This window comes from Vanessa cardui, chromosome 6 (assembly GCF_905220365.1).
Source record: "Vanessa cardui chromosome 6, ilVanCard2.1, whole genome shotgun sequence".
Taxonomy (NCBI): domain Eukaryota; kingdom Metazoa; phylum Arthropoda; class Insecta; order Lepidoptera; family Nymphalidae; genus Vanessa; species Vanessa cardui.
Window position 1 is genome coordinate 6,564,570 of NC_061128.1, and position 27,521 is coordinate 6,592,090.

Consider the following 27,521-nt stretch of genomic DNA (forward strand, 5'->3'; position numbering starts at 1 on the left):
ATCGCAAGACAAGAAAACAGTTGAAGTTGAACTTTCCCGTACAGCGCACGCGCACCGCAACCACGCTTACAAAACTCGGAAACGTTACAAAATTACGTGATTCCGATTAAATACCATTTCAATTCAGTGTGTAACTACACTTCAATTTCTCCATTATATATTTAGGTATTATAAAATCAGTTTGGCAAGACTCATTTTATTATATGCCGTGTTTGTTTCTGTGATTCGTATCAGGCAAGCGATATTTCAGACAAGGAAGACTCGAAGTGGACGCACAAATCAGCTGATTCTGTGATTAGGTATGTAAGTAATCTCAGTATAGTTTTTTTTTTTTTTTAATGTAAGTATGTAATTATTATTAGTAGCTAATTTAAGTATTTGTTAAAATTTGTCGTCTACATTGGTGAATTGATTTTAAGTTTGACGTCATTATATAAAGATTATTTACTCAGCTTGTGATTCGTGTGAGTAAATATAACGTGGCATATGTAATGTTTTTAAAAATCTATTGTCTTTTATTGAAAAGACAATATATATATATATATATATATATATATATATATATATATATATATAAGATATATTTCCGTTAAAAATTAAATGAACGGTTATAAATGAGACTAGGAAGAAGTATTGTATCTACATTTATTCTAATTACGTATTTATTATAACAATGCATGCATAAATATTTTTCATGAGACATAAAGAGAAACTTAATGCAGTGAGGAAGTATATTTAAATACAACATGCTTACGTTCTCTAGACAAGTTTAAATATAAAATAGTTTTTAATACTTATTAAATAAATTAAACATGACACGATAAGGCAATTTCTTATAATTTATTGGTATATAAATATGAGGAATGTCGGAGTTATTAAACACAACCAACAACAAAAAAAAATAACATTTCATTTATATTTTAAGTAACCGCTAATGTATAGATGGTTATGATGTTACATCACAATGAAATAAGAATTCAAAACACGCGAAATTTATATGTAATAAAAACAACGTTTGCTCATCCGGTTAAAGTGTTTATCGGAGCAAAGTTAACTTGGTTATTTGAATAATACAAGGAAATACTTCCGAGTCTGTAACGAACAGTTAGCGTACGTTAACGTAACTATATCTACGCCTGATTGCGGACTGCTATTACGCTACGTAACAACAAAAACAGAGCATTACGTTAACTATATTCTTTGATGCTACTAAATATTATTTATTGGTGTTCCATATGGCAATTAATATTGCCGTATCGTAAATATTAAGAATCAGTAATAACTTGTCAGTAAAATTTTGTGCAGTCCTCATCAGCTCTATGTCGTCTTGTCCTTATCGTATCAACAATCATTAGATTTATCATTTCGCGTGTCCGTACATACAGCGATGCCTGTGTCCAAGGGAGAGAGTGATCTCTATCCCTTGGACACAGGCACGACATCGTTGGTGCTTACGGCAACCAGACTTACTCACGGACGATGTATTTTGCTGGGTTATCTTAAACTGGAAGCCCGAAACAAAGCCTCAGACGAAAGGATTTTGATCCACTGTCAGCTCTCATCTTTCGGATCATGAAAGCTAGAACAGTGGAAGATAACCATATAATACCCAGATTATATATAATATATATTCCCCAGAGGCTTGCATACCGACGTCGCAATAATCCTTAGCCTAAGATGTACAGCTAGGGGTAAATGACCTGTGCATAATAATCTACCGACTCGACGCTTGAAGCTTTTTATTATATTATATGTATTTTACATTAATATTATAGATAGGTATGTGTAATGTTATTAACTAGTTAAAGAATTGGACTACTATTTAAAATAAACAAGAGAACGACATATCTCTATAATGTATTAAAACATACAAAAATTAAAAAAAACGCTAATTGTTTAAATTAGCTTGTAGTCAATTTATTAAACTTTAATTTAATTCAATCAAATAAAAGATCTCCGGGTGTCGTGAAATAAAAATAGCTTAGCTACTGACAGTAAGCTTTAAAGAAGTAAAAAATATTTAATATCAGCTTATATGGAGGTTATCAAATGTTTTAATGATAAAAATTATAATTATATTTTAATTAATATATCAAATATGACAACATATTAATATCAAGTGGAACAAATTTGACACTTTTAGTTGCTACAGTGTAAATGTATGGTAACTTCATACAGTCATCCCACAACTTAAAATAACAACCACACCTAGCTTTGTGTTAGATTTTCAAACCAGGACAAAAATATTTTTCTGAGCTAAATTTACTTAACAAAGTTATGAAGACAAAGCACTTTAACGCTATGCGATTTTATCGTACGTTGATTTACGTCTTTCTTCCTCATACATTATTTCAAACATCTTGCAATATCTCCGTTCTAGATCACTATTCAAAGCAAAAACGACAATTTATATCGTGTGCAAATATGTACTAATTAATTACATCATAATCATTTTAATAAGGATTTATTTTTTCTCAGCCTTTTGACTGAGAAAAAATACTAAAATTGCCAAACCTTTCAACATAATGTGAACTATATAGGTATATGTATAATATAATAATTAAAAAACCAACAAAAAAAACACGCGATAACATTTATCGACACTTTGAGAACGTTATGTAAGCAAACTGTATGTAAAATCCCGTACTTTATTATTTTTTTATCCTGCCGATCCTAACCACAGCGCAAAATTTTTAATGATATTTTCCCTTCTAATATTAATTTACATGATCGTCAGAAAAAAAATTAAAAATTCCGTTAAATGATATCGTTACATAAATACATACAGAATAAATTTATAAAATCATATTCAAGATAGACAGATTTTTAAACATACAATTATCCTTAACATTCTCAAATGGTTTCCGCCCGAATTATCCTGAAAAAGACACGAGCAAATTTTCAATACTTAACTGTCATAATAAATTACAAGATATAAACGTAGTACGTACATAACATACTGAAACCATAAAAGCTATCGTAACTTGAAACTTTAACATAAAACGCATGTGTAGTTATTGCGTCTGTTTAAAAACCAATTGCATACATACTATTTGTAATATTAGTTTTGCATATATTTTCCTAGTAACTAGTAATACACGAAGAACAGGGCATTGATTATTAAAATTGTGGGAACTATTAAAACTTTTGTTTAATAATAATTATATTGTTAAACAGGCTTGCGGACCCATTAATTTTGTATATAATCAAGCATAACAAGTTCTTTGGAGTAACTGTTATATAATATTATTGAATAGTTATAATTTCCCTAGTAATAACCACTAGCCAAGTTTAACTTCGGTTCACTTATTAAATAGATCTTTGCTTGAATATGAAAGTTAACTCCGATTTAATGTTTCGTATTTGTTGATTGTACACATGTGTTAATAAATAATATTTCTTTAACTTATATTTGTTATAAATTGATTTACCGTATATTCATGTAATACGTGATATTCATAAATACTAAAACAAAGAGTACCTATGTTACAGATTTATATTATTTAAGAATTTTATATATTCAATAAAAACATAAATATGGCTTGGCCTGAATTTATACATTAGATTAAGTTTAGGAAAAAATAGATCCATATCAACCGTATATGCGATATATTCAGATCGAAAATAAATACACATTCCAATCAAAAACATAAATATTCTTATATAATCGTTGAAAAATAATATCGCAAGGTTGCAGTAGATAAGCGTGTATTGCAACTATTCTCCTTCTAATATTTTGATTGTTATAAAGATTACACAATACGTTATCGGAGCCTTGGGTGTCCACTACGAAAGCCGGGCACCTGCGCGTGTTCTGCATTAAGCAAGTGAGTCCATATGACCGGCTACTTGCAACACGCGCCGCTTTCTAATCACTAGAACCTTCGAAAATGTGGAAAATACTATTAATGGTGTAAAATCGAGAATTTATCACTAAAATCAAACGATAATTATTTCTTCGATACAAATAAAAATCACTATATTTATCGATTTGAACAAAGCATATAAGAAGAATATTTTTACACGTTTTAACTAAATTATTGTAAAGTTATTAAATTTATAATCGTAATGACTACAGAATTTTAATTCTAAATAAATTATTTGAAGAAATAATCAAACATTTTCTGTTATAATCACTTCAATATTAACTTTACTTAATGTTTAAATAAATCCTCTTTAACATGTCAGGCTAACAAATAAAACAAAAATATTATCAGCCGTTCGACATCAAAATAGTTTCGATCTTAACAACAACATATAACCAAATATAGTAAAAAAGATTATAGTTACGTAAAGATTAAAAATTATTGTATTTATATTCATTAGTATAAGAATTGTGCGTTTGTAATTAATTAGCAATCGGATCTGTTTTACGTAATTCAATACTTATTAAGTATAATCGTAGTTGTTCCGCATCATTATATTTTATTATTTCAAAGCCCAGCTTTAAATAGAATAAATAATATATTTTTAAATACTATAGATGCCACATCTAAATCTTACATAAATGAACATTAAATTAAATATTTCCAAAAAACAAATTTGACGATAACGAGGTTTATAAAATATACAACAAAATAATTTGAAACAAATGCTTAAATAATTTGTTATTTTAACATTTTCTTTAGGTAATAAATCAAACACAATTAACATTTGAATATTGTAGTTAAAATACTTTTAAAAGAGTTTCTATATATATTTTTAGATCTTATTTGAAAACTTTTAAGGTTTTACATTTATGAGAGGTCAATGGTTGGTTATTTTTAATTGAATAGCAGGAAGTAACAGAACTGAGCGGACGAAATTGTATTAATATATCATATTTTCAACGTACATTAGTATGCGTATCACGGTTAACGCTGGACACATTTGTCTACTCACACTTTGTCCTTAGCAGAATCTATGTATGTCTGCTTTTGCAATTCTATTGATAGATGCAGCAAAACTAATTGTGCAAACTCATTATATACAAATCGCGTTGCATCTTCAGGGTACTTTGTCATATACTAATTTCTTAATTCACTTAATGCGTTATAATTAACAATTCAAATATGTTTATAAAATTTTAAACAAGCAAACTAAAGTTAGGATAGCTTCGAAAACTAGAGTATAGAAACTAAATAATATCATACAAGCTTTTTGTATTTCAAGAAAAAAAAAACAATAACAACAACAACAATCACATTCTGTAAATTTCCTTGAAGAGAAGGTTTGGAACATATTCCACCACGCTGTTCCAATGAGGAGAGAGAATGAGAAAATAGACACATGCAGGTTTCCTCACGATATTTTCCATCACCAGCGAAAACGAGATGAATTATAAACACAAATTAAGCACATGAACATTCAGTGGTGCTTGGCTGGGTTTGAACCCGCAATCATCGGTTAAGATGCACTCGTTCTAGCCACTTGGCCATCTCTAAAATAAATAAAAAAACAACCAATGAAATACTGAAAATTTTAGTTGTTATCATTTAACAACGTAAACAACACTTGTGCAAAAATCGTCAGCACACGTTACGTACGTGGTGATAATAGGAAACAAAACAGGTAACAAGTACATACAATGTCAGTTATTACCTAATTACGATTAAGCACATTCACATATTGTCTCAATATCAGATGCCGGTAAACCTCCAGGAAGAGCCAGTGGACTGCAAAGGCTCAATATTACACAAGAGTTACATTCGATACGGCAGCACCGCGATGTGTGTAAATATGTAAAATATTGCACAAGTTTTATGGATTAACATCTCAGTGACTTTGTGTTACATTTTAGAATGTCTCAATTCCAATTCCTAGGTGCATTCCATTGCTTATTTTATATATAAATGTCAAGCCTTTATTAAATCATAATATATAATACTTCGACGGTCGAGTAGTGTATACTCCTGTTTTCATGGATACGCCACTCCGAGGGCCCGGGTTCATTAGTTTTCTATGATGCGTTAGTTCTAGGTATTCACTTAATTGTAAAATGACGATTCAAAAGTGCTTGTAAAAGCCTACTTGAATAAAGTTTATTTTGATTTTGATTTGTGGTTTCATCGTTACTTCTGATTTTCCATGAAACAAGTGCTTTAGCTACTTACATCAGGATCAGACTAATGTATGTGATGTTGTCCAATATTTATTATTATTACATATTTGATTATTATTAATAGTGCCGTTGCGATTACAATAAAGCAATAATATCAATCTACTTCCATTACTTTTAACCGTAGCTAAGATACAAATAAAGCCTTAAGAATCATATTAAGGCTGTTAAGAATCATAATAAGGCTGTTACCGGTGCCAATAAACATTACAAAATAGCGGAAAACAGTTTCCACTATACATTATTATTAATTACACATTCAAACAGTATAAATACATTAATCAAAATTAATGCGAAGCAATACAAATAGAATTAAATTAACTCTTAATCCGTTACAACAAATTCGTAACCATTTACTTTATAGAATGTGTTTTATATGCACCATAATAAAGTATCTTGGTCGATAATAGGGAAGATATTCTTTTCAACAATGACATGTGTCATTTTTTTTCTAATCTTCATCTCCACGATGTTACAAAGGCTTTTAGAAGCAATTATATTGGAAAAATAGTATATGAATAATTTACAAGTAATACAACAAAACTGACATTTACAGTACATGCTATGAATATCATAAGTAAACAAAATAACATGATGTTAATGTCAACTACTGAGCTTAGCTTAGGTTCTTATTTTGAAAAGGTACTCCAATTCCTACTCCAACAACTCTAATACGGACCCGCCAATGAACGTATAAAAATTTTAATTTCACAAGTCTATAAAAATTCTATTTACTCATTATAAAATAATTTATGCAGACAGACAAAATAAACAAACAATACTTGTAATATTTGAACTTGAAGGCAAACTATTATATTACATTTAGATACAACTACGCTTCGCTTGTCGCGTTTTATGGCGACTCAAAATTCGTTACGCTAAAAGGTTTTATATGCTTAAACACCGTTAACCTAAATGTTCACCCTATATAGACAACGACCTTGGCGTTGTACTTTGCACGTAGCTCGTCAAAATCGCAATGTACATCTACTGTCAATGTACTATTGACGAACAATATATCATTGTGTTCACTACCGCGATTCTATTATTGATACTTTTATTCATTCAATACGTAACGTAGAATATAAATATTACACCCATTTGTTACTTTTTTCTAGGCAATGGAAACTTTCAGTATGTTCCTGGGCCCCTGGAAGAAAGGCCTTGGAAAATGAATGATCATCCAATGCTATTTGATTTTTTTTGTCATGTACTGATTGTTTTTATCTATACCCAATATTCATATAATATTGATTATATTAATAAAACCACATTTATCTTAAGTTTTGAAAGTCTCTCTCAATTTCGAGCTTATTACTTAATTTGTTAATGTTTTAGATAAAATTTTGCGAGCTCAATTACGAAAACTTCCTCAAATCCTACGGTGTTGATGTCATTGTATTTTATAAGATTTATAATCCTGATTCTAAATCACGAATTGACTCTATGCAAATGAATTCCTTTTATACAGTATTTCCTTATTAGGTTACAATATTTTATCCTGTATAAAAAATCCAAATTAATATTTATTCAGACAATTAAGAGACGTATATTTTATTTCTAGGTCATTGATCCCAATAATCCTTAAAAAACCGTGTTCCATCATACTAAATTTTCAAATTGCATCAGTGCAGACATGCGATAATCTATTTATAATGAAATCAGACGGAACATAACAATATTTTTGTAATCAAAACATTTAGAACGTCACAACAATTTGTTGTTATGTGGGAAAGACCTCAAAATCGTGGCCTAATGACCGCTGCATTACCGACCGACCTCAATTGGTTCTGTGACATAACAGTTGCGTTAGATTTCAGATCGTCAGACTCGTGTAGTGTTTTGTGACAGAGAATTGCTTTCATTGTTTCCATAACGATGCATTGAAATCATATATTGCAACAACAATGTTAAGAAGAGAGATTATCAACTTTTTATTCTTTCTACGTTCTACGTACTGAGTTGTTTAAAATACTATTCTTATAAAACAAAAACCTTAACATATCATATAAGTGAATTTAAATATACTATACGAATTTTATACTCTATCTGATAGTACAGAGACCTTCTACTAAGTATAAAATACCTGTGTCAGAAGGTTAACCGTACGTTTAACTTTTTCATGTTAATATTCTGACTGTACAAGGAATAGCGAAAAAACATGTTCGAAAAATACTTAACAAGCCACGCAACAAAACTATTCTTTTAAAAATATATATATTGCATAATACGATTGTGTCTGATAGTGATCTAAGAAGTAATGTTAAGCGATGAACTAAATAAAATAACTTATTTTTGAATTTTTATATTTGCAAATATTCGTACATATGCTGACCTTAAAAAACCGGTCAGATATATTTTTTTTATCACACCTCTCAAGTAGAGGTGTGTTCAATATTCAGCATAATTATATAAATTTAATTACACTGGATGCGGAAGGCAGAGAATCGGGAGTTTTGAAACACTTTGGGAGAAGCCATAACAATCAATGTTGATGAATTTAATTACACATATATTTAAGAGTTTTTTGAGTAACTTAAAGCAAATGATCGAGGATGATGTTATATTCGGCGATTTTGCTGGTCGCGAATTGAGATGCGTGCAATATCTGAAAGCTCGTATGATCGCAAAATGAAATTCATATTTAAATCAAGGAGTCCAAGATAAATGTATACATTTTTATCGTAAAAAAGGGTACAAAACCTGCACTTTAATTGTTAGTTGTATAACTGTATTTATATTGTTTAAGAGTGAAAATTTTTTGACGCTGAATGCGCGTGAGTGTTATCTATGACTGAATTAATGAAATCGTTAAAAAAGCTTACTGTAATATTTTGATAGTTATAAATAAAGTATTTCTAAACGAAGCAGTTTATTTATTTGTATAAAGAATTGAAGGAAATGTTATTGATCTCTCTAAGCCTTCAGGTGATTGCGTTGATTAATAGAGCACGTCGAACATAGCAACGGTCTGAGTTTTAGCTCATAGGCTATTTGTCTTGCATCAAAACACGACAGCAATTATTTTACGCAACAAGTTATTACCTTTACATATCATAATTATTTATGTACACAGGTTAAACGTATATACTTTTAAAATCAAATATAACAACAGCCTTTAATTTCATAAAATTAGTAATATATTAATTTAGTCTAAATATAAGTTAATTGTTTGCATTTTTGAAAAAAAAAATATAGATCTAAGAAAATAAATCGCTATTTCTTATAGAATATATTATACATTATGTACAGGTTTTTATTGAAGTAGTTACATAGCTACATCACGTTATGTACTATCACTTAGTCAAAAATTAATTTGTTATTAATCGCATATGCTCAACAATGCTTGAAGTTATATTAGATATAATTGATATGATTTTTCACACTTGATTATATTTCAGTTATAATATATTGTGTCACATTATACTGAAGAAACCAATCAATTTTCTATTAACTTTCATCTGGTGTCTGAACTCGATAATTCAATACGTTTTGCGAGAGGCGAAGCTGTCTCGAGAGAAAACAAATACTTTCGCTAAGCGACCCACTACTCTAAACATAAATATCTGCATTTATTTTAACAATCCTTTTTAAAACGGTTTCAAATTGATTCGGCACTACAGTCTTATATAACAATAAATAAATATTGGACAACATCACATACATTACTCTGATCCCAATGTAAGTAGTTAGCACTTGTGTTATGGCAAATCAGAAGTAACGACGGTACGTCAAACACCCAGACCCAAGACAACATAGAAAACTAGTGAATGTTTTCTACATCGACTCGGCCAGGAATCGAACCCGGGACCTCGGAGTCATTCATGATAACCGGTGTACACACTACTCGACCACGGAGATCGCCATATGGAACAATAAGTCGATTTTACAACATTAAACTTGTGATGTATAAAAATGTACCTATAGTCGGCTCTGCTGCAACTTATGTAACTGTGCTAGTGTGCAATGGGGAGCCGAGGTCAATGTAATGTTTAATTTGACGAACATATTTACTGACCGACTCGCCTCTTTTCGTGTAACACTTAAGTGATATATCTCGATATTCTTGCATAAATATAAAAAAATAAACTTTATACTTTAAATGTAGCCATACAAAACTTATATTTACATATTATTTGTTTCATTTCATAATACTAAGTTAAATATTGTGAAAACTATTAATAGTTAAATATTTATTCTTACAATTATATAGTTTTTTCAATATTTACTTCGTCCGTGCCCTAAATTTTAAAACGGTCCCCAATTATTATTAATTATTATTATTTTCAAAAACGTGCTCTCTTAAGCAGTGCAGCATAAAATGCATTTAGGTCGTTATGTTGGTAGGAACTTTCGATCAACGCACAAAACTGATAAACAAACTGTTACAGATTGATATCGTGTATTTCGTTCAGATTACTTTTCTGAATAGCTGTCGTAATTTGCTTTTCATAATAACAAAATTTATACTTTGAACTCTAATAATTTTATCTAACATATTATTATTACGTCAACAATTATAAACTTTCACAAAACATTCTATTGTATGACACGCACGTGCAATTATATATATTATTTAGACGTCTAAACAATAAATAGATAATTTTAATGTTTAACCTAAGCCATTCTAAGAGAAAACTTTACGAACAAAACCGGCTTGTATTCAGATTTCAAAATATAACGTTTTATCCCAACAAACAAACTTTGTAACATCAAGAAGAAAGACTGTAACATAATCTTCACATTGCTAAAAAAATAAGTTTGAATAATGGGTACTACTAAAATATTTACATTTATAATACGAAGTTAAATTCTACAAATAAAAAAGGAACATCAAATCAAATCAAATCACGTCAAAATATACTTTATTCAAGTAGGCTTTTAAAAGCAGTTTTGAATCGTCATTTAACAACTATTTTAAGTGAAGCTACCACCGATTCGGAAAGTATGTTCTACCGAGAATCACCGGTAAGAAACTCAGTAGTTACTCTTTTGAGTTTCTTGTCAGTTCTTCTCAATATAATTTCCTCGATTTTTAATTATGTTTCCTAAAGTAGAACTCAATTTTTAATAATGGAAACTTGTCTTTTAACTAATAATGAGTACCGACCGTTTTCACGGAATAACAGACTTTAACAATTCCATCGAACTACATACGGAATAACTCCCTTCTCTTTTTTTAATTATATACAATGGCGTGCATTTATTATTTTCAATAACAACATATATAAACATATCTATAGAAACCAATATGAAAATATAGCTTGAAACAAAAGTCCCTAAAAAATATCATTTCTTTCTCGTGTAGAAAAGGAAAACAAATAGACTGTAAATAAGAGACACGTATATTAATTCATACAAACAAATTAAATTTATTGTAGGTCACTAAAAAAGAAATGAAAAATAATGAATTCGGATACGTTCTACATACGAATACTTACATATTCACATTTTAACAAGTGAAGATTTCTCTCACCGTTAAATGTGACCTCTTCATTAATATTGCATTTTTAAACAACGAAATAGACGACGTTTTCTTCTTAGGTTTCAAATTTCACCTTTCAGCAAATAATAATTTAACGGAAATTATTACGAGAATCTCCGTTATTTACAGCGTGAACCAAGGAGTCTGCATGTCTTTGTAATCCAGAACAATGCTACAATAAAATAAAATGTTTTGACAAAGTCTGATAAAACAGTGCTACTTTCATTAAATAATTATATAGGAAATACGACTACTTATTAAACAAGCCGCTTAATGTCATTAAGTAAATATCACTTTGAGAGTTATTCGATAGTTTAACGTTTATTGTCACGTCGCTCAACACTTATGTGTGTCAAGGAAAATTGACTTTTATATTAAACACGTATTAATATGAAAATATTCTCGTGTTTTACGATAATCTGACTAACGTTTCTAATCTGTAAATTAATCTATTCTTTTTTAATTGTTTTACTAAAGTATATCGATTGAGCTTTCTTATAATTGAAATCTGCTTTAATTTAATTTAAAGGAGTAATCTATAAATGTAGAGATAACTGTTTTCTATATTATTATAGGTAACAGGTGAGTGCAACTGCATTTATGTACTTAATTTGTATTCATGATTCATCTCATGCTCCGCGGTGAAGGTAAACATTGTTAGATATCCTGTGCATGGTGGATGAGAATCTGCCAAGTGTATCTAACACTATCCCGCATAGAAAGAGCGGGGGGGGGGGTGTAAGCTCCAAACATAACGTCGAACAAACATAAACGGACTGTTATTTTGTTAAAGTTTGTTAACTATAAAAATAGTTAACAAAAAACACTTCTTCCTTTGTACTTGCGATCGTCGTTTGATAATACAATTTACTATTACGACTCTTCATTACCTGATATTACTCAATATTTATTATTAAATATGGGTTTGCGCGGTTTCTTGTTAGAAATTTTACCGGTTCATGAGCTTTCAGCGGTAAAGACATATAAAAGTGATAGTGGCAAGTGCACGGTGAAAGTGTGAAGTGCATTAGCCTGAACATAGTACTATATAAATACTACATTCTAGACAAGCTTACAAGCAAATACTTATATATTTTAGGTAGGTTTGTAACAATATATAGAAGAAATTCTTACTTTTAAAATGGAACGTCGATTTAAAAACAAAAGACTGATATTTTTTGAGTAAATTTTTATATATTTATAGTGTAGTCTAAGCTTTATATTATTATTAATAATTACTTACTTTTAATATTAAGAGAATAATATATAGTATATACTAGTGACAAAAAAATTAATACATTAAAACAGTTAATATTTAAGAGCAGTCTCCAGTTTTAGAATGAACCGAACGCCTTTCACGGACCTGTTTTACCACTTTCGCTTTATCAAGTTTTAATCAGGTCACACGGCTGCACCAGATTAGGGATTCCGATAAATTTATTATTAAAATTAATATGAGTTTTGATTTCAGCAACATTTATTTGTGTTTGTAAATAATATATTAGTATAAAAAAACTACAAACGTAGAATGCACTTATTAAACTCTCTTTTTCATATAATATTATCTAGTCTGAAGTCTTGTATCGGATTAGATGAAACTTCTATTTATAATTTCAGTTATCAAGAACTTATCTTGAATTCATAATAAAATAAGCACTTCCAAAACTAAACGTATAATACATAATGTCGATAATAATGTATACAATTGCATATATAGGTAAATAAATCTTATACAAGTTAAATAAATGTATACTGATTTTAACATACGAGTATACACAGTCATATGAAAATACAGATTCATATTTTTTGTCAACCATAACGGCACTGTGAGTGTCAAAATGCTTATTGCTCTGAATTAAAATTTACTACGTATCGATATTTTCATTTTATTAATTACTTAATACTTATTACGTTTTTAACTTTTTTTTTCTTTTTAATTTTTTACATGTGGTCTCATTGGCGTTTTTTTTAATGATACTTAGTTTTATATGTATTGTTGTTATTATTATTGGTTTTTTTTCATACTTAGTCTCTTTAATGTTATATGTGAGAATTATTATAGGCCTAATACTTATTAAGTATATGTTATTTTGTTTGTCAACGGCTGTATGTTATCCAATTAAATAAATATTTTTAGATCTTTATTATTTCACTTACATAAAAAGATTTGAGTACGCGTAAACGAATTCATGTCAAGATCACATTAAATACTAAACGTAATTTCCGTGAAAAAACTGCAGCTTTATTCAAGGAAACTTTGAAAAATTGCATTTTATAATAAATCTGGGGTATCAGTAAAAAAAATTTACAAGTAATTAAAAATAATACCAAAAAAATATAGATATCTAATTCTTATTAGCTTATACAAATTTAAATTAAAAGCATACGAAACATTCAGTTTCAAAAAGGTTTTTTTTAATTCTCAGACTGTGATATTTCTTAATCTCAGATAGGATTGCAATAATTAATTTATATAACACAAAGTCCAAAAGCACCACGAAGATATATTTAAAGCGTAGCGTACGTACTCGTAGCCGCGCGTTGATATCTTTCACTAGCATTACCTAACGCGAGTTGTAGAACACGCTAAAATATCTTGACTAACATCATTTATTATAAATTGCAGATAATACTTGCTTCATTCGATATTAGAAAGTAAAATATATTAATAAATCAATAATAATTGTTTGCTCTTTAGTATTTTTTACTAACAATCTAGAGGTAGACTGCAGAGAAAGCCAATTACAGAACACATGAGTTTTAAGCTTCATCTTTTGGAATTCAATCTATGAATTATTGCCATATGCAATATTGAATATTTCTTCGAAAGAAGTGTTTCATTCCATAATTCGATATGATACTTTTTTATTAGTATAATTATAACATTATGATCACAAAGCCTTTTTCATATTAGACACTTTTGCTGTTCTCTAAATATTTTTTTTATTATTATTATTATTTTCTAAATTCATATATATATATATATATATACATATTTGATCTTTATCATAACTTACATGGTTAATTATTTTTACACTTTGATAAAGTATTTTACTAATCTAAAGAACTCTAGATAAACAATAGCTTATAAAAAATAAGTATCTTTAGATTAATGTCGTCAAAATCAAGATGTAAAAGTAATTTTATTTGTTATTAAATTTTTTAGAAAAAAACATAAATTTAAAATTAATATTTTTCTAGTAATAAATCAATGTTTTTTTCATATTAAAAATTGTCATAGAAATGACCACCAGTTGGCTTTATACGACTTTCACAGTTTTTATTTTATGATAAAGTGATATTAAATCAATATAACATATATCAGCCCTTCAGATCATTTATAAGCCCAAAGAAAAATAAAAACTGATATATACAAAACTATATACATATCTTAGCTGAGTAAAGCAAGAGATTCTAAGTATTATCATTTCTGTTCTTGATATTTAACGTCAAACTTTTCGAGTATGACATTTTAAAACAATAAAAGTAAGGTCAAAACTTATTTCTTAATACAATGGCATTCTTTGTTAAGTGCCTTCACAACGAAAGACAAAAAAAAGCATTTCAATATTTAAGTAAATTCAAAGTAAATGTTTAAGTAATTTGAGGAAAAATACGTAGGTTTGTATTATATGTAGTTTTTCAAGCTGTTTAAATAATGAATTTATTCAAAATAAGAACAAAAACGCTTTTAATTATTTTTTTCTTTATTCAGATGTTAGTTCTGTCAACCGTATAATCTACCCGATTATACGGTTGATAATTCTGAGTTTCCGAATTTTGATTCTGAAAAACCTCTACTATATGTACTATTTTAGTTAATTTAAACATTCTTTTTATCAATTGATGTGCTTTCCTGTTATCATATTATTGATGTAATTCTTTAATGTTAGGCTAACATTACAATAAAATATATTCGCGCAATATTCAATCATGAAGTTTTTAGTAAGCAAAAGACTTAAAAATAAATAAGATCATTCAAAAGAATGATGACGATTAATGAATCTTTAGAAAGATATTAATAGTCTAGAAAGTTGATTCCAAGCACATAAAATGGAATTTAACTAAATGCCATCACAATCAACTTAAAAAAAGGATATTTCATATACTAAGTACGGAGATAAACTTAGGAATTGCTATAGATTCTAAAGTTGTCTTTAAAACACTCATTGATCATACAATACCACCACATTTTAAAACGGGTTTTGTATACAGAAATTCGAATGAATTCGATAAAACATCATCAATTATATTTCTATTTAACTGTCAGGAGCAAACTTGAAACTAGACATTGCTCGAAAGTCTGGAATCTGTGAAACCCAAATGGAAGAAAGAATGAATATAAAATAAATGTGGCTGGTATACCCGTAAAAAGAGTGTATAAATAGTTTTTAAGATAATTAGGTTTTAGGTTTAAGAACACAGTGTGTAATGTGCAACCAAAGCGAGGCCGTTTACTATCCCTTGAAGCGTGAATAAAACTACATAATCTAATCATTTTGCATAAAATAATAAATTTGTTCTCCAGTTCCATAGTATTAAGATTATTATTTCTTTGGAAATACATATATTTATTCGTAACCATCAAGACAAAAATCAATTTACAGCTAATTCCAATGAATGTCGGAAAAAAGATAAACAAACCATGCGATTTTCTAATAACTCAGCTATATTGTACGTTTCAAAAGTTAATGATTAATATATCTTTATTAATAATACAACACTATTACACACTTATTACATTCCATTTTAATTTTACTTTCAAAATTCCGATAACACTTTCGTCGACGTTTAAAACGTCTTTTTTTGCAAATCCTCAGTGAATATCATAGATTAATCAAGCTCTCGAATTATATGGCATCAATTTTCTGTTAAATATTGTATTTCTGGCTATTCTGCTGTTATGGTTGGAAAATAATATAGGTAAATATGCGCCGTTGAATAGACTTAGTAAAACTTTTTAAATAAAAACGTTCTAAAACTACAATTTACAAAAAATAACTACCGTTAAATATGTTTTTGTTTTTTTTTTAAGCTTTCATTACTTATCATTATTTTATGATATTTGTAGTTGATAGAATTGTAGTTTTTGATCTAAATAATAGAATTATTTTTTAAATTACTTATAACCGATATCAAAGTTGCAGATTAATAACTTATAAGTTAATGCATTTAAAAAGATGATGCGTCGTTGACATTCCTTGATTGAGTGCCGATAAATACGCCGGCCGAAGCCTCACTTCTGCTATGCATTTGTATTGTATTGCATTTGCGATGAAAGTGTCAGAGGTCTGTTGAGCTCAACGTCTCGTCCCGCACTGATTTATTAGGCAACAGAGAGGTTACATCGTGATTTACGCGTATCGATTACGTAAAAAAATCGTTAAAAAAGTATTGAAAAATATATTCAGCAAAAATGAGCCGAAGTTTTTCTTAGTATTATATTACTTAATAATGCAATATGATTCAAATTGAAAAGAAAACTTCTTTTAGACAGTTTAGGAAAAAATTGCTAAGAGTAACAAATTCAGAAAGTACTATGCACGTGTATTTTTAAAACGTCTAGTAGTTTTTAATTATTTTTTGTGGAAGATGAAGAAAATTTTTATATTACGTAGATTAATATTTCTCTTTTTAAGTTTTTTCCAATACTAATTATACTGAAAAAGAAATGAATGTATTGCTTGAAATATGTTTGATTAAATTATTATAACTTTTGTTGGTCGTTATAATAAATATATGTATTAATAGTAACTAGTAAATTTAAATCGGATTTAGAATAAATAAATAAATTAATGATTTAATAAATCACAAAGCCAATATATTTAAAAAAACAGACACGATTGCTATATATAGTAATAAGCTTGGCATTAGTTGTCTCGGCTATTTTAGTCTAATATATTTGGAGGACATTTTTTTTTTGTACTACGTGTTTAGACAAGGTGACATGAAAAATAATAAATTTAGTTTTACTTATTGATACAAATACAATTATGATATTTATTATTACTACGCTTTGTTACACTTTATACATTTAGATAATTTTTTTTATTTTTGTTAACATATAACTACCATAATTATATAAAACATATTTATATGTAAATATAATTACTACTACATCTAAATACGGCATTGTTTTGCTTCTTTATCTATGAATATGGTTTGTAGGAAAATCTAATTCAATATCACGACTCTATTTGAGTTAGTTCCTTCAAAACATTTGTTAATAGGGCCACACGAACAAACGTGTTGTTATCTTAGAAGGTGGCATCAGCTTCCTACAATTTGTTGTTTAGAGAGCTGAAAGTTCTTTTCGGAAGATTTGTATTTGAACGGCACGGCTGTTTTATTGTATTTATTACATTTCCTCTCTAGTTGCAAATATTTCTCTACTATCATGCTATACTTTCGTTAAAGTGATATATCTGATTTACAAAAGAAAATATATGTCATTGAACTTAAAAAATTAAAATAAATTCCAATTAAGTCTAAAAATTATTAAAATTTATTTTTTATGATTCTTTACTTTTATAACAATAATAATTTAAATAGTATGTCATAATTTTAATAAGAAAGTTAATGTTTAAACAAAATACAGTTTTAAACCGTTCAGGTGGCAAAAGGTGTAAGAATGAATCCGGTTGCATTAACCAGTAAGTTGGATCGGAACCGGTCCTAAATGTGGAGTAAGTTCGATACCATTTCCAGAGCATCAGCAACATCCATAGTTCACCTACTTGTCAGTGGAATCTGGCATTTAGCACGATGCTCTAGATTACATACTTTGGATTCAGTTGCAACAAAATGTAAAGCATATACATATTTGCGGAACTAATAAATAAAACAAGAAAGCAGTAATCATATCCTCTTATTAATTGTAAATATTATTTTTTTATGAAAAGATGAAATGTTCCCACAAATCCCAAGAATGAAAATGATACTACATAGTGTCTATTATATCATCCTTTTAATACCAGAGTCGCATTAAGTCACTCCGATTACGTAAAGGCCGCTCGAACAATTACTTGCGTCACACAAACCATAATTAACCTGAAGTAAAATTGTAAATTCTGTACAAATGAGGTTAAACTGTTACACACAAATGACACAGGGGTCGATGACAATAGTCATTAATATCGACAATGACACCGTCGCGTGAACCATGAAACACAGACTATATGCAATAAGCTATTGATGGGTATCGACTAATAAATAGTACTGCCACTTGAATTATAACTGACCTGACTATAAACCGTAATTTACCTAATATATAGTTAAGTTATATCAGCCATCGACATTGCGTCATCAAGAAAACACTTCCGTACTTCGTAATTGGAAAAGGTTTTTTTTTTCATGATTGTATGATGATTTGTGCCTCTTCAAATAACTTACATTCACTGGTCTAGGTTATCTCGATAGAATTGGTCGGTTTGCTTGTAAATAGTGAAAGTTATATCAGTATCTAATATTACCATCAGGCAATAATCACTTTTGATACAATAAATTTAGTCAGTAACGGTTCGAATCTGTAATTTGTAAGTGATTTTGTCTTCTAATTAATTGGGATGTAACGAATAGTAAACGTAACGCTACTTATAATTCTTAATTTCATTCAACGATTCATTTCATAATATTTTAACGATTAAGCTGCAGCTTAAATCTAACAAAATTGTTAAAAAAAATGTTTAAAGACTGGTACTTCAAATCGTATTAAATTTGAGTTAACAAGTTATTGAAAAACCGGTGAATAATGTAAATTCTAACTTTCGATTGACTAAGAGTTATGTGTGTTTCACCCACATCTCAAAGTGCTTATATAGCCTATATAATCGATAGTATAACTGTTGGGTGTAATTATAATGGTACATACAAACAGTTCAGTAAAAAAATGTTGGTTATGGAAAGAACAAACGGTGTTTGCTCATTCGTTTAAGTTGTTAGTAAATAACAAACGTATGTCTAAAAACATGAAGAGTTCAACTAATTTTTTGCTTCCTACATTTCACATATTTGAAGTCTAGAAATTAGAAGCAATTTCTCACGTTCGGAGGCTCGATTGTGTCAACATACGTTATTGCAGTAATAGCAATTATGACTAGTTAACTTTCACTGTAAAACAAAAGCAGATAATAAAGACAAGCTGTGAATACGCCAGACAAGCGTTCACAATACCTAAGGATGTCATGACAGAAGGTATAATTAGGTATACTTAACACTAACTACTTTTTCTTTTTAAACTTCTAAGTAATATTGTTTTACTTTATTTTAAACAGTTCATTCCGGAATCAACTCACTAAACCTATTATTCATAATAATAGATGTAGACACAGTGTTATTAATACTTATGATTACATATTGAGAATATTATTAATAATTTATTTTATATGTGACCTCTTTTTGGCCAATTTGCTGATGCCTAATTTTCTAGTTTAAAAAAATATGAGCAAATTCTTTTAATAATCTATATTAATATTATAAATGCGAAAGTAACTGTCTCCCTGTCTGTCTGTCGCTCATTCACAACCAAACCGCTGAACCGAATTCGATGAAATTTGTTATGAAGCAAACTTGATCTCCAAGAAAGGACAGAGGCAATTTTTTTGCCTGACACATGACGACCAATACAACCAATACCCTAAAACGCAGGCGAAGTCGCGTGTATCTACTAGTTATGAATATTTCTCCAATATGTTTTTAAATACACAATTTTAATTTAAGCATGCTCGCTAGAAAATAATTTTATTTTTGAATTATATTTTAAATATAAAACCTAAATACTAACACAACAAAATGAGTATTACGTAAGAAACATAAAATTCAATCGCTTCCGCGTACTAAATTATTGATAAAAAACGCAGGCAATTATAAGGCGACTATATACTGAATAAAAAAAGTATTACAGCTAGTTTTAACTGTAAATAGTAACAACCGAGTCAGGTTTGAACAACTACTCTGATGAAATTGTTTGGTATGGGTGATACGTTTGCCTTATTTTAATTATGAGATTGCCAAGCATCTTTCAAAAGACAATCGTTTACATCTATATTAATATTACAAATTCTAAGGTATGTCTATATATGTTTGTCTGTTGCTCTTTGGTATGAAACAAACTGAAACACTAAGGAAGGGCATTTCTATACATGCCTGACCTACCCCCAAAACTAGCGCGAACTACGGGCAATAAAATAGTTTACTATAAATAAGTCGCACACGGAGCTTGTTTATAAGCTACATAATTTAAGATAATGTAAAGCTTAATTTAAATTTTTAGGAAAATCACTAATATGGTTCACGTTATAGATAGAGATGGATTCTCTATCTATATATTATTCAATATAACATCTATTTAAGATGATAAAAAAGCATGAAGCTAATACTCGTTGACTTCCAGGCAGTATGTTATTATATACATAATTATGTAATTATTAACTAACATGACTGTATTTTTGAACGTAAAAAAAGAGTAACATCTGAGTTTCTTGTCGGTTCTTCTTGGTGGAATCTGTATTCCGATTGACGCTTTACTTAACATAGTCTGTTGAATGGCGATTCAAAAGTGTCTGTTAAAGCCAACTTGAATAAAATATATTCGATTTTGAAATCTTTTCCAACTTTTAATCTCTTTTTTAAACGACCCAATTACATAATTTTGTTTGATGTAATATATTACTGTATCCAAGAAATTTCATCTATAAACAGGACATTTATTTTTTTCAGGTGCAGTACAAGTACTATGCGAAGGCTGTACCTAACGGACAGGCACTTGAGAGTAATGCTATGGTGTATCTTACTGGGACTGCAGCCAGCTTTCGCCGGAATACTCGACCCTTTTAACTGGGCTCGTTCAGATCGTATTGAAGTGAACATACCGTGGTTGCCATGTAAGTAATTTTATCTTTTTAATATTCTAGTCATATTATTGATAGTTATTGATGATAGTTGACGTCACAATCACATCTGTACAAATATTAGTCTGGATTTTATTATTTCCTTGAGTACATATTTATTTAGGAATAAATAGTGTTGAAATATCAATATGCTAAAAACACATTCAAATTCAAATTTAAAAAGTCATTATTTACATTATTTTTATTGTTATATAGATAAAATTTGTGCATTTTTGTCAATGATACTTACTTTTAGATTTATTCTTGATGTTTACTCAATTTAAGTAATATGCAAGATTTATCTTTAGGACGAAAGAAAGCCCATGACTAAATAAAAAAATGGTAAAAAAATAATTGTCACTTGCTCTCCTATAAAAAAGCAATAACTTATGAAACTTAGTGTCGTGTATCTCTAAACCACTGGTTACAATTCCTTACATTTTTATTTTGCCCATTTTAGTTGAAAATGAAACAAGATGTTACGACGAGCTGGGTTGCCTTAATATAACCCGTAGCTGGTATCACCTCATTCATCGACCATTTAATGTCTTCCCCTTACCCAGAGTCGTCATTAATACGAGGTAATACAATATAAAATAATTAATTATTAAGGCCGGATATTTTAATATTCATTACAAAAAAAACCTATAACAATAATATTTACAGATTCATCTTATACACGAAAAAGAATCCAACTGACGGCCAGATACTAAACGTAAATGCTAACAAAACTATAGCGAAATCGAACTTTAGTCCTCAGCGCCTGACTAAAATGATTATACACGGGTTCATTGACACGCCGCTCTCTAATTGGGTGAGTCTTCAATTATATTTAACAACATTAACAATCCGACATTTCTATAAAAATTATACATTTCATGATTCCAAGCAAAACATGAAAGATATTTTCGTAACTGCAATTTGCAGCTTAGATTCATTTTCGGCTACTGTTGGAAATAGTAGTTTTTATTAAACGATAGTTACATAAGATCTAGACAAACTCATTGTTTGCATGCAATGCAATTATACTACAGCAATTTCTTAAATGTTAAAAAAAACACAATTACCCTATCGTACAATTCGTTGTACTATAATTTTAAACAATTATTAAAAATACGAAGATAATTTAAGGTTTAGAAATACTTGTTTTGGAAATGCATGTTTGAGTATTCAATTATAAAAATATATTATTCCTACAGGTAAGCGAGATGAAAGATGAATTGGTGAAAGCGGGTGATTTTAATGTGGTCGTCGTTGACTGGGCCGGAGGTAGTCTACCACTATACACACAGGCCACTGCGAATACGAGGCTAGTAGGTCTCGAAGTTGCACACTTTGTCAACACATTGCAGGTAAATAAACATTACTTATATAAAAAAAAAAAAAAAAACACAGAATGCTAATGACACTATAATTAACGTTCAAAAACTTTTACAATTTGTAAATTCCGTAAACACTTTAACTTATTTTTTTTATATCTGTCGACTAACTTGGTCACATATGCAATCAAATTCAATAACATCAGATAATTTATTAAAATAAATATGCAATAATTCATCAACTCAAAGTCACAAAACCAATGCTGTTAAATATTATCTTCGTATAACAAATTATAACTTTGTTTTGTATTTTAAACGCAATTAAAAACAAACAATTCTAGAAGGAACATGGACTCAATCCACTAGACGTGCATATCATAGGTCATTCACTGGGAGCGCACACGGCGGGCTATGCTGGAGAGAGAATTCAGGTTTGCATCGATATATCTAAATACAATAACCATACTTTATTAATAAAATCACTTTGTAATCCTATCGCCATACTTTCTTTGATTTAGCTGTTAATATTTTAGGACTTAGGAAGAATTACCGGACTCGATCCGGCTGAACCTTATTTTCAAGGAATGCCAACCCACGTTAGGTTGGACCCTACAGACGCTCAACTCGTAGATGTAATACATACAGATGGAAAAAGCATTTTTCTCTTAGGTAAAAAGTGAACGTAAATACATCTTAATTTACCACCTCTATGCTTTTAAATCTGCACAATAACCTTTGTACATATAATACCATCATTAACATCAACGTATCTTACAGTTTAGTCTATGTAAGGCTTATTGCTTCTCTATAATTAATATGATTAAATACTAACACTTTCTATTTATGTACATATCTATGCTAATCAGCTGATTCATGTGTCATTTCATTGTATATATTATAAATATATATTTTATATTATTATATTTATCGCTATTTACTAATTTATTCGACGTGTTTTATTCCACGCGTGCGACAGATTTTGTGTTTATGGCAGGATACGGAATGTCGCAACCAGTTGGTCATCTGGATTTCTACCCGAACAATGGAAAAGAGCAACCGGGTTGTGACTTAACTGAAGGACCGTTAATTCCACTTACCCTGGTCAAACAAGGACTAGAGGAAGCATCTAGAGTTCTGGTGGCATGCAACCATGTCCGCGCTATTAAACTCTTTACAGAATCTATAAACGGAAAATGTCCTTACATAGGTGAGATTTATATAAATATACGTACTTTGTTATTTAAATGGAATTGTTACTAAACCCTCAAGACCCTTTCAGGTCATCAATGCCCGTCATATCAACATTTCATATCCGGAAAGTGTTTCCATTGTGGTCATGGATGCGCTATAATGGGGTAAGTAATGCACATAATGAATCCTTAAATTTAAAAAAAAAACGAAGATTTGATTAATGTAAGTTTAAACCTATCATGTTATTTTAGATTTCATGCAGATAGCTCGCCTGGTTTAATTACAAATAAAAATAATCAATCAGAAAACGAAGTTTATCCCTCTGAAGAACAAGATACGATTGGTGCGAAATATTATCTGAGTACAGGAAAAGAACTACCATTTTGTCGTAAGTCTAATTGAACAATTTTAAGCCTTTTTTAGGAAAGTATTTCGTTCAAGAAAAAATATCATTCAAATAAATAAGAAGAATCCTTATTAAGCCTATATATTACGTAAGTATAATATGTGTATAATATAGGTTTATGACATGATTACGATATGATTTATATTATGCAACCAACACTGTGCAATAAGTTTGCCTCATAATTACTAAGATCATTAGACTAGTAGTGAATTTTATGAAGGAATGCCCTGGGATTATGTTCCAAGACAGACCAATAAAAATTTTGTGGTTTTCATTTCAGTCAATATTTTTTATCACAGTCCAGAATATAGAATATAATAACGAGGGTACCTATAGACAATGCATCACGTGTGTATTTAAATCAACTGAGCACTTTGACTAGTTTCCACTAGAAATTGCCACCATGGTCGATGTATGTTAGAAGAACATATTAAAGTAGTTACAAAAAATACGATAACTTTTCATTAATATATCATATGATTTAATGTTACACTATCATATCCTAATGTATAATTTTGAGTCAGAAATCATGTATTTGTTTAGCATTTCAGCAATTTTGTTGTCCTTTCAGGGGTTACGTCTTAATTAAATGCAGTTTCTTGAAATAACAAAAATATGTTATGAATTTTATATGAATACATAATATTCATTGTGACTAACATAAAACTTTTACTTAAAATTTTAGAGCGCCATTACAAGGTAGTCATTCATTTGGCGAACCCTAAAGGAGCGGAATCATGGGTGCAGGTGAATACAAATTTAATTAATTAAAGCTTTTATTACACAATTCACAACCATAAATTAAATATTATAAATTAATCGTTTATTTCGCAGGGATTTTTGAAAGTAACGCTGTTATCAGACAAAGGCGTTATAAGAGGAATGGATCTCACGCCAAATAACTACGTAAAGTAATGAAATCACTACTTACTCTTATTGGTTGTTTTATTTTTTGAAGATTTTCTTAATTCAATTCTACTGCTTCAGGTTAGAGCATGGGACATCATACACAACTGTTGTTACGAATCCCATGGATTTAGGCGGCAAAGTTAGAAAAGTACGTTTATTTAACTTTTTATAGTGTAATATTAGTGTTATGTTTATTGGAATTAAATATAAACTATCATAAATTAGATACATTTTTAGATGATTGTATACAAACATCTTCTTTCACACAGGTGGAGTTGTCGTGGGAGTACGATATGAATGTACTAGAGCCGCGATCACTTTGTATTTTATGGTGTAACGACCGCCTCTACGTCAAATCTGTCCTTGTCGATCAGATGGAACTACCGAGCAGAGGGTAATTTTTGACAAATCTCAATATATTGTTTGCCATCCTCAATCAACAACAACAAACAACAACAACAGCCTGTAAATTCGCACTGCAGGGCTAAAGGCCTCCTCTCCCTTTGAGGAGAAGGGTTGGAACATATTCCACCACGCTATTCCAATGCGGGTTGGTGGAATACACATGTGGCAGACCTTCTATGAAATTTGTCACATGCAGGTTTCCTCACGATGTTTTCCTTCACCGCCGAGCACGAGATGAATTATAAAGACAAATTAAGCACATGAATCAGCGGTGCTTGCCTGGGTTTGAAACCGCAATCATCGGTTAAGATTCACGAGTTTTAACCACTGGGCCATCTCGACTCCTCAATCGCTAATAATATATTATGTGTATGTGTTAAATGGTACATTATTTTGTGTGACAGACACACTAATAGATCACCCTATTAGTATGTCTGCTTCACACTACCTATTTTTGTAAACAGTCAGTACTGCAACACAAACATTGGCAATGTTCAAAATATTAATTATTCAACCACTGCACCGCCTAATATGTAAATTAAACTGCCATTTAAGCTGAAACCCTGAATTTTATGAAGCCCTGGGATTATGTTCCAAGACAGACCAATAAAAATGTTGTGGATTTCATTTCAGTCAATATTTTTTAATCACAGTCCATAATATAGAAGTTTTCAGTGCTTTCAATCGCATACCTCAAATAGATTTCATTAGGATTATGAAAGCGACGGTATAGACAATTGCATCACTTGTGCATTTAAATCAACTGAGCACTTTGACTAGTTTCCACTAGAAATTGCCATCATGGTCGATGTATGTTAGATTTGTCAGTCTGATTGTCAGAAATAAAGGTTGAATAAATACAAACTAAATGTCCCATACAGAATTTAGCTAGCTAGGTACGTGTTGCATGCTTAATCGTTTTTATACTTTTTCAGGAAACGAAATGTTGACTTCAGCAGTAAGCTGTGTACCCCAAAACGGGAATTCGCCGAAATACCCAATCGAGGCTCGGCAAGTTTCTATGACAACTGCAGCAGATAGTCGTGCCATACGTTTAAATGTTCAATTATTGAACAGGACAGTGTTACTGTGTGAAAACTTTGTGGGCACATCATTTTGATGCTGAAAATCCCAGTGATATTGCTACAGGACATTAATACTTTCAAATAAAACAAATGTGTGCATAGTAAATCTAGATTTTTGACAAAAAATTACCACAATGCTGGTAATAAGTGCTGACTTCTTGTTATTTAAATTAAAAAAATGAAATGTATATTTATTTAATATATAATATTAAGTATCACTGAACCAAATGAGTGACACTATGTATTTATATAACTTATTTATATATTAAACGTTTAAAGAAAACCACCATGTAGATTTAAAAAAAGAAGTAGGTGCATTACAGTGTGTCAATTGATACATTGTTGTGTAAAAAACGCAAATGCTTTAAGCATTTATTATTTAATCATCATGTAATTTTAAACACTTAACAAGAACTTTTGTTATGTTTTTATATTCCTCTGTAAATAAACGTTTTGTAAATATTATATACTTTATATTCTTACTTTTAAGTACTTACGTAATAAAAAAAGCTTGTGGAGTCGAGTTTAAGTCTCGTGAAAATTTAAAAATACAAATAAATATAACCTTGATACTCGTATTGTTTTACTAGAATTCTCTCTTCTTCATCATATATTTTGACCATACTATTTTTTTTATTCAAAGCAAATGTCCATATGGTGGTAAGTGGTTACCACCAATACCACCTCCATTGGTACTAACCTTCAGAGCTAAGCAATCATGTTCTTGTGACTAGTTA

General features: G+C 29.6%; 1 protein-coding gene across 4 annotated transcripts; it reads left to right on the forward strand.

Moving 5' to 3' along the window:
* LOC124530541 (pancreatic triacylglycerol lipase-like) lies at positions 1–27,356 on the forward strand. 4 transcript variants are annotated; one of them, XM_047104735.1, is made up of 16 exons: positions 1–165; positions 251–303; positions 21,300–21,463; positions 21,930–22,050; positions 22,136–22,283; positions 22,669–22,821; positions 23,130–23,219; positions 23,322–23,457; positions 23,765–23,995; positions 24,068–24,143; positions 24,231–24,367; positions 25,071–25,132; positions 25,220–25,296; positions 25,373–25,442; positions 25,564–25,688; positions 26,635–27,356. In XM_047104735.1, coding segments are annotated over exons 2-16 (1,698 nt in total). In that variant the 5' UTR covers positions 1–165; positions 251–301; the 3' UTR covers positions 26,741–27,356. The 4 variants fall into 4 exon arrangements, with proteins under 4 accessions (XP_046960691.1, XP_046960695.1, XP_046960694.1 ...); XM_047104739.1 differs by having other exon boundaries at positions 251–299; XM_047104738.1 differs by having other exon boundaries at positions 1–299.
* The last annotated feature ends 165 nt before the right edge of the window (positions 27,357–27,521 follow it).

What these genes read in the sequence shown, in the direction of transcription:
- LOC124530541 (XM_047104735.1), top strand. An exon ending in ACGCCAAATAACTACGTAAA is followed by an intron (nt 25,297 to 25,372) that starts GTAATGAAATCA and finishes CTACTGCTTCAG; the next exon opens with GTTAGAGCATGGGACATCAT. An exon ending in ATGGAACTACCGAGCAGAGG is followed by an intron (nt 25,689 to 26,634) that starts GTAATTTTTGAC and finishes ATACTTTTTCAG; the next exon opens with GAAACGAAATGTTGACTTCA.